Raw genomic sequence first — 14,687 nt, forward strand, 5'->3', positions numbered from 1 at the left:
ACATTTGGAGGACAGATGGTTCTTTGGTATGTCCTTGCTGGTGATTCTGGTCAATTATTTTAGCCTGGTTGTGGTGTTAATTCAGTGAGTCTCGTACCTTCCCGGGAAAGTCTCTTTTTGCTAATAATGGCCAGAATCAGAACTTGGGTGCCTGATACGGTATTACTAGTCACACAGAACTATTTAAATCTAATTTTAAATTAATAAAAATTTTAAAAAAATAAAAATTTAGTTCTTCAGTTGTACTATTTGAAATGTGCACTATTTGAAGTAGCTACATATAACTAGCTAGTGGCTATCATATTGGGTGTTACAAATTATAGAACATTTCCATCATTAAAAAAACTTAATCACATAGTACCATTGGATTGTAAATTTCTTTTTTTTTTTTTTTAAGATTTTATTTATTCATTTATTTGAGAGAGTGAGAGAGAGAGAGAGCACATGAGAGGCGGGAAGGTCAGAGGGAGAAGCAGACTCCCTGCCGAGCAGGGAGCCCGATGCGGGACTCGATCCCGGGACTCCAGGATCATGACCTGAGCCGAAGGCAGTCGCTTAACTAACTGAGCCACCCAGGCGCCCATGGATTGTAAATTTCTTAAGGATAGGAATTCAGTTTTTGTTATTCTCTGGTATATCTGTAACACTTAGGACTAGGCTTAGCATTTGTAGGTAGTCAGTAAATATTTGTTAAATGATGAAATGACACACATGAGCTGCCTGCCACAGAAAACCTAGGCAATAATCATCATAATTAGCTACCTGTACTGTGAAGAGAACTTGGAATGACTCCATCTCACTGTTATTCCTATTGTTTCTGTTTAAACTTTTCTGTAGTTCCATTCTCTGTTGTACCTAGGCCCTCTGGTCTATCAACTATTTCTTCTTCCATTATTTCTGTAATTACTTCAAAAATATAAAGTACTTGATCTCATAGTTTCTCATTTGGCAACTTACTCATCCTTCACCTTTTGATTTCTCCTCGTGGCCAACCCATTAAACCTGTCTTTTCAACAGTATTTGCTGTATCTCTGAAATCTCTATTCCATTACCAATAATTTTTTTTGCAGTCTCCACATTTTAAAAAAATACACCCTCACTGAAACCTGACCTGGTCCTGGCAACCCTTTTAAGTGGAATTAGTCTTCCTTCCTCTTTCCTGCAACTAGGGACCAAGAAGGAAATCTGTGTTTATGAACCCCACTTTTGCTTCTAGACAATTGTTTGACTAACTTGAGTTAAAATGGTTTTGCTTTTGATACTCATTGCATCCATCTTACTCCTATTTTCTTCTCTGTCATTGACTAACCTACAAGATGTTCCCCAACAGTCGCTGAAGACCTTGACTTCTGACTCAATTTGTTTTTATTTTCTATCCTTTGTCATTGTTCTTTGTGACTGCACCATTCATATTGTTGACCCATCTAACAACTTAGCCTTATAGTTTATCTTCTCTCTGGTACTCTTTTCTTTATTCCACTTTAACAGACCCTACACTTAGCCATTTCTTGGACTTTGTCATCCCTTAGAACTGATCATTTCAAAGACGTAAATTTTTTTCTCTTATCCCCTTCAATCTCACTGAAGACACTGCAGTTTGATATTCAAATTGATATTGAAACTAGTTCTTATACTTTCTTCTTCTAGTCTCAGCCTGGCTCCCTTGTTTCCCATTCAGCTTGGAATCTATTTGTCCACTATTCAGCTGTGCTCTCACTTATGTCTGAGCAAAAGCTCCTGGATGTAAATTCTCTTAACTTCTCACTGAGAATTTCTGTATCCTCATCCATTCTCCTCCCTTTCTATTTTAATGAAGATATCCATTCTCCCTTTACTTCTCAAGAGTTCTGAATCCCATCCCTTTTGTTTCTCTAGAGTCTTACTTCATTGATTATCTTCTTCATCTGTGTCTAATTTCTTTACCCCAAACTCTTATTTTGCCTTCAAGGTCCAGCTCAAATTGCATTTGTCTTATGTAGCCTTTACTGTACTGATAGCCTTTTTTTTTTTTTTTTTTTTTTTTTTTTGAGACAGAGAGAGAGGAGTGGGGGAGAGGGAGAGAGAATCTTAAGCAGGCTCCACAGGGCTCAATCTCACAACCCTAAGATCATGACCTGAGCTGAAATCAAGAGTCGGAGGCTTAACCAACTGAACTACCCAGGTGCCCCTGCCTTTACTGATATCCTAATGAAAGTTAGTTAATTGCACTTTATTCTGTACTGTCTATTTTAAGACTTGCTTTCTTTTGATTTGTTGTGACATACCTTAAATATTCAAAACCTTCTCACCAAAAGAGATACTATACTTTATTCCTAAGTGCAGCATTGCCTTTTGAAATAATTTGTTCTGAACACTTTTGTTACTGAGATTAAGACCATTGAATTTATTCCTAAACCCTAATCAGCTCTATTAATTTTTATTTATGTTAAATTCCACTATCCTTATAAGCCTAGCTGTAATGATCTCAAATCATGGACTAATTTTCTTTTTAAAAAAACCATCATATCAGTTGTAGATTCTGACCCTGCACTGCTTTAGTGAAGTGAACTGAAGAAAACTTTGTATGTCCTCTTTTAATAGTCCTAACTCCTTTCATATTTTAATGAAAGTCAAATACTCTTTATCATTGGTTTCTTTGGCTTCAGTTTTTATTTGTAGGGCATTGTTTCCTTTCTTATCTATATAACTTATTTAGAAAACATTTAGGCACACTGCTTGCTTAACAGGATTTTGTTTCTAATTGATTTACCAGGTGTATCCAAAATCTTGACCAGAGTTAAGAATTACTTGGGGCCTAACTTTCTAACTCTGGAGCTCAGCTGGGACCCACAGTATTTTGTCCTCTGTTTGTATTGTCATGATTTTGTAGAAAGAAACCTTTATTAACTCCATAATCTAAAAGCACCAAGTTAATAACATCTATAAACATTTAAGGTTAAAATGCACAGAAAGTTTGAGAGAGTAATAATATAGTTGGAATTATGAAGTAAGAGTATGACTGGTACTGTTAAAGGAGTGAAAGTAAGAGCAAGACGTCCCTTTTCCTTTAGATCCATTGTGTCTGGCATTTGTATGCAAATATTTTAGGAAGCATTGGGTCTTTGTTTTCTGCCATGTCATATTGTCCAGTCACCTTACACATTTAAATGTCTAACCCAGGATTTGGGTTGGGTCATTCAGTCCATCTACAAATATTTATTGAATACTTATTAGGGTTTAAAGCACAGCCCTAGGCTCTTGAGACTGTTGTCTTTCCAATAAGCAGTTCTAATTGGATTGATAAGTGCTAATAATGCCAAACTATATATACTAAATGCCAAATGACTTGTATTTCAGATAAGTGTTTAAGGAATTTTAAAAAGGGAGAGGTTAAGGGCATATCCTATCACATATTGGCATATCCTTTTAGCTTAAAGTCTTTCACATATGGTTAGTCATTTGGTTACCAGAGATACTCTACATTTCAAGGTTCTGGTTGAAAATGTATCATTCCTTTTGAAAAGGACACACATTATATAAACATTCATTTCAGGGATAAAAGCTTATATTTTTTAAAATATACTATGGTGTCTTATACTAGATAGTTTTCTTGTAAATTTTGAACTTAAAATCATTAAAATTGCTGCATAATGAAATGGGAGAGGAACACTTACTTGGGTTAGAAGACCCAAGTTGGTTGGTTGGTAACCAATATGATTTGGGCCTGAGCCTCAATCTCTTTATTTATAAAATTGAAATGACTCTGCTTACTTTCATAGAATTATTGTGAGAAATTACTATAGTTAAAAATGAGGGGCGCCTGGGTGGCTCAGTCATTAAGCGTCTGCCTTCGGCTCAGGTCATGATCCCAGGGTCCTGGGATCGAGCCCCGCATTGGGCTCCCTGCTCGGCGGGAGGCCTGCTTCTCCCTCTCCCACTCCCCCTGCTTGTGTTCCCTCTCTCGCTGTGTCTCTCTCTGTCAAAATAAATGAATAAAATCTTTAAAAAAAAAAAAAAATGACCTTGGGGCGACTGGGTGGCTCAGTTGGTTAAGCATCTGCCTTTAGCTCAGGTCATGATCTCGGGGTCCTTGGATCGAGCCCTGAGTCAGCTCCATGCTCAGCGGGGAGTCAGCTTCTTCCTCTCTCTCTGTGCTCTCTCTCTCTCTCGCTGCTCTCTCTCAAATAAATAAATAAAATTTTTAAAAAATGATCAGCCTTAATTAAATGCCTCTTCTACTATAGCTATATCAGAGTAGGCATTAAAGATACACTGAGGAGGGATGCCTGGGTGGCTCAGTCGGTTAAGCGTCTGCCTTCGGCTCAGGTCATGATCCCAGGGTCCTGGGATCGAGTCCCACATTGCGCTCTCTGCTCCACGGGGAGCCTGCTTCTCCCTCTGCCTCTGTCTCTGATGAATAAATAAATAAAATCTTAAAAAAAAAAAAAAAAAGATACACTGAGGAGCTCCATAATCTTGTAGGGAGCAAGTGAGTAGCAGTGTGTCTGAAAGCTATGAAATATTGTATGGTGATAAAGATGGCTTCTCCCACACTGGACAACTTTCTGAGGCCTTAGCGACACATTGTTCACTCTTCCACCAAAGGCCATCTGTTCAGGTTGTTCTCTATGTTTATCAAAATCCTACTCATCAGATTTGTATGTCCATATAAACAGTCTCTCATCTTCTTAGACATACTTGATTTCTCATCTTCTCTATGCCAGTAGTTTGTAGATTTTTCCATAGCAAAAGCAGAAATTTGTTACATCTTAGTTATATGTGAACACACTTAACTGCCTGAAGTCAAAATATTTATTGTTTTATCTGCCACTTTGCAAGCACAATGTCTGGTGTCAGTATGGGTACCCTAATGTGATTATCTAATTCATTGAAATATGTGAACTATGGATTCTTAATAATATTTTTTTGTTGGGTTGTGATATTTAGGTTAAAACTTCAACAACAAATTGGGAATATTGAAAATGCAGAGAAAGAAAAAAATGAAAATTCTGACCTGAAACAGGTATGATCTTAGCAAACATTTTGCTTTTATTTCTTTAAGTGCTTCTTTAAATCTGTATTTTGAATGTGTTTTTGATTTTTTTTATTGAAGTCTAATTAACATACAGTGTTTTATATTAGATTGAGGTATACAATGTAATCATTCAATAATTCTATACATTACTCAGTGCTCATCATGATAAGTATACTCTTTTTTTTTTTTCCCATCACGGTAACTATACTCTTAATCCCCTTTATCTGTTTCACCAGTTTGTTCTCTTTATTGAAGGATCTGGTTTTTTGTCTCTTTTTTTCTTTTGTTTTATTTCTTAAATTCCACATATGAGTGAAATCATATGGTATTTGTCTTTGTCTGTGTGACTTATTTCACTTAGCATTATACCCCCTAGATCCATCCATGTTTTTGCAAATGGCAAGATTTAATTCTTTTTTAGGGCTGAGTAATATTCTATTGTATGTATATACCACCTCTTCTGTATCAGTTAATCCGTGGATGGACACTTAGGTTGCTTGTGTGTGTGTGTGTGTGTGTGTGTTTTGAATCTATTCACATTTCACATTTTGAAAATATAATCATTACAATTGATAATGTATTGATGAGGTTGATAAAGATAAAATTTTTAAACCTCTTTAAGCTCTAGTTAGTAAGCTGCTTTTCCTAACTGCTGTTTTCCTTAAGGTCTTTATATGCTGTGACCCACATGAATTTTTTTAAATTGTAGTTTAAAGAACAGTATTTTAATATTCTGATTTAAAAAATTGATTAGAAAGATCATCTAGATTTTAAGTTCCATGTAGCATTGACTTGTAACTTTTTATTTCTTACTCCATGAGCTGCATCTTGTTATATCCCTATGAAATGTGAAATCTAAGGGTGGTATTTATGGAAAGAAATTTATATTTAAAGAGTTATTTGGGTTTAAGAAAAATTTATATGGGCAAAACATGGAAGAATGTTCTTTCCTTGATTCTATTTTCTTTTTTGTTTAAAGTTACGAGGTAGTGAAGATTCCATTTTTAGGATTTATGCTTGCAAACTAGCTGGAATTGCTTTGCATATGCAGTTGTGGTTTCTAAGTCTCAACTAGGAGGACATAATGTTTGATACTCGAGAGAAGTTATTTAGTACCATATGCATTGGGCTTTCTGTCATTTATTAGATAATGAGAGATACTAAGCTCCTTGAAAGTTGCTTGTTCAGTCAACTGTAATACAGATTTAATATTTACAACTCCAGTTAAAAATAAAGACTGACTCGTTCTTAAGGGGAAATTTATTCTGAAGTACAAATCTGAGACATACCATTTTACTTTATTATGACAATTGTCTTATTGGCTTCGCTGCCATCAGGAAATGCAGGAATTATTTTGCATTTATTCATTTTATTGAGTAAAGAATCTGGTTTCTTTTGACTCTTGAGTCTCATAATGGGTTCTTTTGGTCCTGTGTCTTCTTGATTCTCTCCTTCCACCTTTTCTCAGAGAATGGCTAAGAGGTAAGACAAGGTGAAAGAAAATGAGTATTTGCTGGGGCACTTGGGTGGCTCAATCCGTTAAGCATCTCTCTTCAGCTCAGGTTATGATCCCAGGTCCTAAGATTGAGCCCCACATTGGGCTCCTTCCTCGTCTGGGAGTCTGCTTCTGCTTCTCCCTCTCCCCCCCCCCCAACTGTGCGCTCTCTCTCTCTCTCAAATAAATGAATAAAATCTTTTAAAAAAATAGAAAATGAGTATTTGTTAATTAATTGGTAAAATGGCTTATGGAGGAAGTAGGTATAACTGTACTCCAAGTGAAGATTATTTGGATGTAACTTAAAAGCCTGTTAATTTGTAACTAGATAATTAGCTACTTTTCATGAGAAAAATCACTCCCAGATAAAGGTAAATTAGGATGGAGAAAAAACCTGAGTGACATTTCATGGTTTGATAAATAGCTGTACGGGCCAAGGAATCCTTGCCATTCTTTAAGTTTCTTAGAATATCTTTCTTCTGCCCAGTGCTGGATGTTTGGAATGCTTTGAAACTACTTAAAAACAATGTAAGAGCAATCCCTTCTGTGTTTATGATTCCTAACTACTTAGAAAGCAGAACTCCTGGAAGGGTTGCTGATCATAGGGTATATGGAAATGGGAGAATGGATTTCCTTAGCAGCTTTCCCAGCTGATGTGCTTTTAAAATCTCTTCTTTCCTAGGAGGCTATAGGAAGTTCAATGGAGAATCTCTCTAATGGTTGGATTCTCCTTTCTCACTTCTCTCCTCTCCTTCTTATAACCCTTTTCCTACTCCCAATACCTCTTCCGACCTACTTATTTTGGGAAGAAGAGGAGAGGACTTAGTGGCAGACTAAGGAATCTGGTTCATGATAGTCTCTGGTTATTATTAGGAAATGATCCTATACTATTGGATCCTTATGATGCTGCTGTTTGTTATTTAATTTCAGAGTGTCCTCAAGGACACATCAGTTGGGTGGGGCATTTGTGAAGGAAGATGCTTACTATCCTCTTCCTTTCTCATATGGTATTACATATGCGGCCTTATGTTTCTCTTTCCTTTCTTTTAAGCAAATCAGTAGTTTGCAGAGCCAAGTGACCTCGCTTGCACAGTCAGAGAATGAGTTGCTGAATTCAAACCAAATGCTGAAGGAAATGGTGGAGAGGTTAAAACAAGAATGCCGAAATTTAAGAAGCCAAGCTGAAAAAGCACAACTAGAAGTTGAAAAGTAGAGTTTGCTCTTTTTTATATACAAACTACTTCTTCTTTCTGCTATATTATATGTAGTTCCTCTAGTGATGATTCCAGTATTGAATGTGTTCTGGGAACTAGTTACAAATACCCTTTGACAGTGTACAATGGTATTAGGTAATGTACTTTGTTTCTAGAGAATGAGCTTTATGGACTCTTGATTTTTTTTTTTTTTAAGGCATTTAGGGCAGAAGACTTTTTTAAAATTCTGCCTAACCACGATATTCTGCAAAACCTCAGAGAAACACTTCTTTAGTCATTGAGTAAACCAATACATTAATACATTTTTCACTTCAAGTATCTAAATTCTTCTTCTGAATGCCAGAGAACAGAAAAGAAATTCTGTGACTTGCAAAACTCCCTAAAATTGGAACTATAATCTCTTGGATTTTTCCTTTTAATAGTTCATTTATTTGTTTATTTTTTGGCCTTGAAATTTGTTAGTAGTAGACAGTGTATAGTAAACTGGCAAGGAGGTGATTTTGGTGATATTCAAGCTCTTATATTCTCTGGAAAATTTTGTTTAGATATGATAGAAAGCTGCTTTTTTGTATTTGCTTTGTCTTGATAACATGTTAGTATTTTTTTTTGTTTCTACAAAACATTCTTTTTGGATTTTCTCTTCTGAAGGTTACTTTGCCACATAAAACTTTTTTTTTCCTTTAGTTTCTCATTATTTCATATTTTAAGGCTTTCCATAGTTTCACACATGCAAATTTTAAGAAAAGAAAGTAAGCAAGGTGTTTGTAGTACATTGTGACATTCCACAGGGTCCAAATTATTTTGCTTATATTTTGCAAAAAATAGAAATTTATATCTTGGAATCCCCAAGTGTTTGATTAAAATGCACTTAAGAATTGTAATGACAGTATGCCTAGCAAATTTAAATAATTTATCATTGGTTTCTGAATGTTACTCATAGGATTATGTAGTAGAAAATAGCTGGAGTAAGTGTTAATCAAATATGATTTTGGTCCCAGCTAAAATATTTAAAGTCTTGTATGACCTTAGACACAAAATCTGATATCTCATTTTATAAATCTCATTTGTACTGCCGTATTATATGTAGTAATGATACTAAAAATTATGCAAGGTGTGCAGAAGAACTTTAAATATATAAGTTGTTATAGTATCTTAAAATACCATTTATATGAATTTTATTCAGAAAACATCCTGCGTTGATTTTTCAATCCTGGGTTGATTTTTAGCCAGTTTTATTAGACCCAGTTGGTTTGCTTTTTTTTAATGTTTCAAGTTTTTATTTAAATTCTAGTTAGTTGGCATATAGTAGTTTTAGTTTCAGGAGTAGAGTTTAGTGATTTATCACTTAGATATAACACCCAGTGCTCATCACAAGTGCCCTTCTTAATACCCATCACCCATGCTAGATTCAGTTTTTATAGCTTGGTGGTTATCATGGTTCAAAGCTGGTTATCAAGTGTTTGTCCTGCTGTTAATTAGGTGTAAGTCTTAAGCAGACTCCTCGATGAGCAGAGAGCCCGACCTGGGGCTCTATCCCAGGACCCTGAGATCATGACCTGAGCCGTGGCCGGACGCTTAATCCACTAAGCCACTCAGGCGCCCCCTAGGTGTAAGTCTTTAAGCAAATTTGTTTATTTTCTAGGCTTCAGTTTCCTTATCTATAAAATGGAGATGATAGAAGTACCTAACTCAAGGGGTTATTGTGAAGAATAAATGGTGTAGTATACACACTGTTGTCAGCACAGTGCCTGGTTCACAAGAGGTATTCAGTAATGAGAGAATTAGCAAATACGTGACCATGTAAGAGAACCCGCAGTTGGATACTTAACAATGTAGTGAAGCAGGTAGTGAGTTTGATTATACTTGGAATAATATCTATTTAATCTTAAGAGTTAACTTCCCTGTTTTGCATACATTCTTTTGACAGGACTTTGGAAGAGAAACAGATACAGTGGTTAGAAGAAAAGCATAAGCTTCAGGAACGTATCACTGACAGAGAAGAAAAGTATAATCAAGCTAAAGAAAAACTGCAGCGAGCTGCAATTGCCCAGAAAAAGGCAAGTGGTTCTTATTAAAGTGATTGCTATAGAGTAAAATATAATTAACTATTCTGGGAGAATAAAATGTAATTAAAACTGAGATTTCATGTATGTTTAATTTGATATTTAAACGTGACATTTTGCTGTCAACCTTGCAGAGATAAATTGGGAAAATGCAAACTGCTCAACAGGTTTATTTCTAAATTTCTTGTTCCAAGTCGGTTTTTCAGAGCCGAAATGCATTTTCCCCATGGTGTTTTTTCATTGATAAAGTTTCTAGACCAGCCCATATAAGTCTTATTTAACTCATTCTGCACTTAATAAGATTACAGGGCGATTGGGTCCGTTTTAGCTATGCTTAACTAATACTTGTTTGTAACATCCTTTTTGTGGTTAAAATGCTTTTTTTGTTTCCAACTCAGAAATGAAGGAGCAAGTATCTCCTTGCCCCAGGAGAAAGTTGCCCCCCCCACCCCCGCCCCGGCTTCTGAAACAGCCGTTATAGTTACCACAGCTGTGATCTTTTTTAAGTTTCACTTTGCAAGCGTATTTGCTCCATAACCTAAAAACTTTTCTTGGAAATAGTTCAGAGCATCATGGAAATAATGTAATCAGATGATTCATCTAAGTCAGTGGTTTACAACTTCTTTTCTATTGCAGAAAACCCAAGGAATGTAGCATGGCCCCATCAATAACCATGACTCATGGTGCAGTGATTCAGCACTTATTTTCAACAAGATTTGGTGCATGTGTATGGAAGTGGGGGGTGGGGAGTAGCAGTAAAAAAATCCCATAAATGATGTAACATGCCCCCATTTGATAAGTTCCATTAGTAAGGGCATTTGTTTTGGGGAGGCAAGAAGGTCTGAGATGAGAGGAAGGCGCTTCTAGGCATAGGCACACCAGTATCTTTAATATTAGTCTGTATGTTTATTGGGAAGGTTAGCTCTTCATATTTGCATAAGAGAAGAGAACTGTATATCATTTACATATCCTGAATTCGGAAACCAAAGACACAGTTTCTAGTCACCCATTTATGGTAACTGGATCTAACTGCCAAATGCATCCTGATAGTTGGAGTGACAGTAGGAGAAGTCTACAAGTCATTGTTTCCCCACTTTCTTGATTTCTGAATATTGCTTCTCTCTTCCCATAATGCTGGAAGTAGTATAACATTGAGATTAGAAAACAGCATTTACTGTCTGGGACTCTCAGTGTTTTATACTCAGATACAAACACTGTCTTTGATTTTCCCCCCTGTGTCTGTCATTTCTTTTTCTTTCTGTCCATATAAGTACTGAGTACTTATGGGTATTAAATGGGATTTCAGTGAAGTGTTTTATGGCTTGGGATGATCTTAGAAATTTTACTTATGGTAACTTGTACTGTTTGAAGCCTAGAAGCATCTAAAGCCAGATTTTAGCCAAAAATCGGTAGAAATTATAAGAGCTGATTTTATCTTTCACAGAGAAACGTTTATGTTAAGGTTTTAGAGGTAAGTATTCTAGAGATCAGATTCTAATTACTACTGAGGTTAGTTTGGGTTGACTTCTTTTGGAGCAAAAGTGACATCCGGTGGTGAGAGAGATTACCAGCTAATCATAGGTATACTAGAAAGAGGGGAAGAGCTAATAATTTAAGAAACCTGGCAAAATAACCTTTCATCAATATTGTGACCTGGGGTGAACTTTTTTTTTCTACTGAAATACCTGCCAAATTATGGGTGTGAACATAGGAAATATCCATATCATTTTAAGAAATAAGATCTGTGAGTTATGATTTTAAGTCATAGGAAATTGTTAAGTTCAATTCAGTGAATAATTATGACCCAGAGCTTGTGGGACACTTCCTTAGAGGCTTACAGCTTTAAAGTGGGAAAATAGACAATATATGTTACATGGAAATACTATAAAAAGTCTGTGAGTACATATAATTTTAGGGCTGGGGGATTTTAACATTCAGATAGTTCTTATAGATTAGGCAACTGAAGTGGTAGGTAGCCAAGATAACTTGACTAGTAGGATTCGTTGCCATAACTAAAATTTATATTTTTCTGTTCTTAATCCTGTGTTCTTTCTGTGCTTTTACTCTTTTAATTTCCCAATTTCTTTGATTTCCAAATACTTAACTGCTTTTTTCTTCATTGTACCCATATGGGTCTTATTTCTTGTGGTAGAATAATCACTATAAAGTTAATTTCTTTAATTCAAACTCTTTCCCATTCAAGTTAAAGATAATGCTTCTAAATGAAAATTTTGGCTGTAAGATTACACAAATAATTCTTAAGAGTGCAATAGACTTTTTAAGTTCTTTACATGACAAAAATCATAACTTTGTTATGCAGTAAGACTTAAAACAAGTCAGAAAATATTAACTGTAGGGCAGAAATCATAATCCTTTAGTGTGTGATTCTTATAACTGGGGAGTAACAGCTTTATTTTTCCCCTGAGGCTAGAAAAGATGGCTTACTGCCATCTGAGTATATTTGTTTATGCACAAAGCTTATGTCATTTCTGATAAGTGTTTTTGGGTAAGATCTTTGTGTAATGATATTTTGCTGTGTTGATTTGTTTGGAAAAACTTGACCAGGTATCTTGAGTTGGAATGCCTTTCTGTGACTGTTGGCTTCTGGGTATATTTTTCTCTATACATTGTTGAAGTGTGAGTATGAAGAGAGATCTCTTGGTTTGAGCACAATGGGTTGTACTTTTCCTTTTGAGGCACTTGAGATGACAACTTGTTATTTATATTCTAAGGTATATTTCTCTGAAATTATTCTTGATTAGATTATTGTTATGAATGTTTTTTGGGGAAAAAAAATGAACTGTAGTCTTGAAGTTGTAAAATATCGTTGAATATGTTGTGTGGCCTAGCATTATATTCTACACGTAGGGGAAAATAGAAGCCATGATTAATTCCTGCTTTTGATGACCATATAATCTAGTTGGAGAAATAAGATACATGCAATACCTAAAGAATACTAATAGTCACTCTCAGGTGATCTGTTTGGACACTAAAGTTTGAGACCAGGTTCAGGGAGAAGAAAGCCTGAAGACAGGAAGACCAGTTAGGAAGCTATTTTAATACAATGAGGTAAGAAGTGTGGAATTTGGGCTTGTGATATAGGAATGAAGGTAAAAGGTGACATTTTAGAATTATTTTAAAAGTTATAGCATATGGTGCTAAATAAGAAGGAAGAAAAAATATGAAGTGTTTTAGTTGTGAGAGGATATAAATGGAGTTGTCATGATGGAGTAGAGAGAGAACACATGTCAACTGGAGTAGAAAGAGAAGATAAGTTCCACCAAACACATGTCAGAACTGAAGTGAAGGTGGCACATCCCACCTAACTAGGATGTAAGTAACTAGAAATAATGGAATGTAAAGCATGGAGATCAGTAATTCAGATTAAAGATAAAGAATTAGACCCTTGAGATTTTGGAGATGACTGAAGAATAAAAGGACTAAGAATTAAGTTGACTTAGAAAGAGGAACTAGATTTAGTAGAGGAATGGTCATAGAGGTAGAAGCTATGGTATGGTGTTGTAAAAGTCACAGGAAAAGAAAGGTATCAAAGATAAATGGTCATTTAGCATGATTACTGAAAAGAGTTCATTGAATTTGGCAATAAGGTGGTAAAAGAGGAATCCCAGGTTTGGTTCTTGTATTAGTGTTCTTTTGATTTTTCTATTGCTCCTTTGTGTTGTAATAATACTTGTAACACTAAGGCATCCACTTGACAATCCTGTGATTGTATTGGACCACTAAAATCAAAATTAAAATCATTCCTTACAGCCAATTTCCCCTCTGAACTTTCATTTCTTTCAGTAGAATGTCATTCTTCCTATCACTTATGCTTCAAACCTTTGATTGACCCCTCCCCCACATCTAGTCACTGTATTGGTTTCCAAGGGCTGCTGTAACAAATACTGCAAACTGTGTGGCTTAAAACATCAGAACGGTATTACTTCATAGTCTTGGAGGTCAGAAGTCCAAAATCAAGATGCCTGTAGGGCCATGCTCCCTCCAAAGGCTGGATCTGTTCCACACTTCTCTCCTAGCTTCTGGTGGTTGCTAGCAATCCCTGAGTTTTCCTTGGCTTGTAGGCATATCATTTCATTCTGTCCCTCTGTCCTCATCTGGTGTTCTCCCTATGTGTCATGTGGAGTTTACAATAGTTGTAGAGCATGAAAGATGTAAATCAAAGATGACAACTATCCATTGTTAGTCTATGAATAACAAAAGACACTCCTGTCACTCAGGAAATTCCAAGGATTTTAGGAACTCTGTGCTAGAAACGCAGGACAAAGACCAAATAAATTTCTTTCTATATGATGGTCACATTCTGAGGTTCTCGGTGGACATGAATATTTGGGAGACACCACTCAACCCAGTACAGTCACTCAGGCCTATGAATTCTTCCTTTATAATGTGTCTTGCATTTTTTCCCCTCACCTCATTTCCTTTTATTCCTGTTGCTAACATCCTAACTCAGGCTCTCTCCACTACCAGGTTTCTCTGTATTCATTTAGCCAATTTATTCAAGAAATTTATTGAATACCTACTTCTGTATCCATCCGGTAGTTTCGTTCACTGGAATAGAGAAATAAAGATTGTGCTGAGGAGTTTACATTGCAGTGGGTGGATGACAGAGTAAACAAATATTTGTCAGGTGGAGATGTGTGCTAACAGGAAAACTAAGGGGGATAGAGGGTGCTTTTTTAAATAGGTAGTCAGGGAAGGCTTTTTTGATAAGGTAACATTTGAGCAGAGACCTGAAGGGAAGATGCCGTGTTCTATATGTAGGGGAACAGTATTCCAGACAGAATAGCAAGTAAAAAGAGAGTGGCAGGAGTCTGCTTTGTATGTTGAAGGAATGCAAAGAAGGAGAGCTAGGTAGCTGGAATGGAGAGAAGTAGTAGACC

At 35.9% G+C, this 14,687-nt stretch overlaps 1 protein-coding gene across 7 annotated transcripts in view; it reads left to right on the forward strand.

The window, feature by feature from the left end:
* Positions 1-14,687, forward strand: part of CEP83 (centrosomal protein 83) — a 148,523-nt gene that overhangs the window by 103,542 nt on the left and 30,294 nt on the right. For all 7 annotated transcript variants that reach the window (XM_045872848.3, XM_064590784.1, XM_054506883.2 and 4 more), the window contains 3 exons: positions 4,927-5,002; positions 7,561-7,718; positions 9,651-9,780. In XM_045872848.3, coding sequence (XP_045728804.1) covers positions 4,927-5,002; positions 7,561-7,718; positions 9,651-9,780 — 364 coding nt within the window. The remainder of the gene's footprint in view (positions 1-4,926; positions 5,003-7,560; positions 7,719-9,650; positions 9,781-14,687) is intronic.

The sequence above is a fragment of the Mirounga angustirostris genome, unplaced genomic scaffold (assembly GCF_029215605.1).
Source record: "Mirounga angustirostris isolate CCGP_5_RB_7025 unplaced genomic scaffold, mMirAng1.0.hap1 SCAF_5, whole genome shotgun sequence".
NCBI classification, from domain to species: Eukaryota; Metazoa; Chordata; class Mammalia; order Carnivora; family Phocidae; genus Mirounga; species Mirounga angustirostris.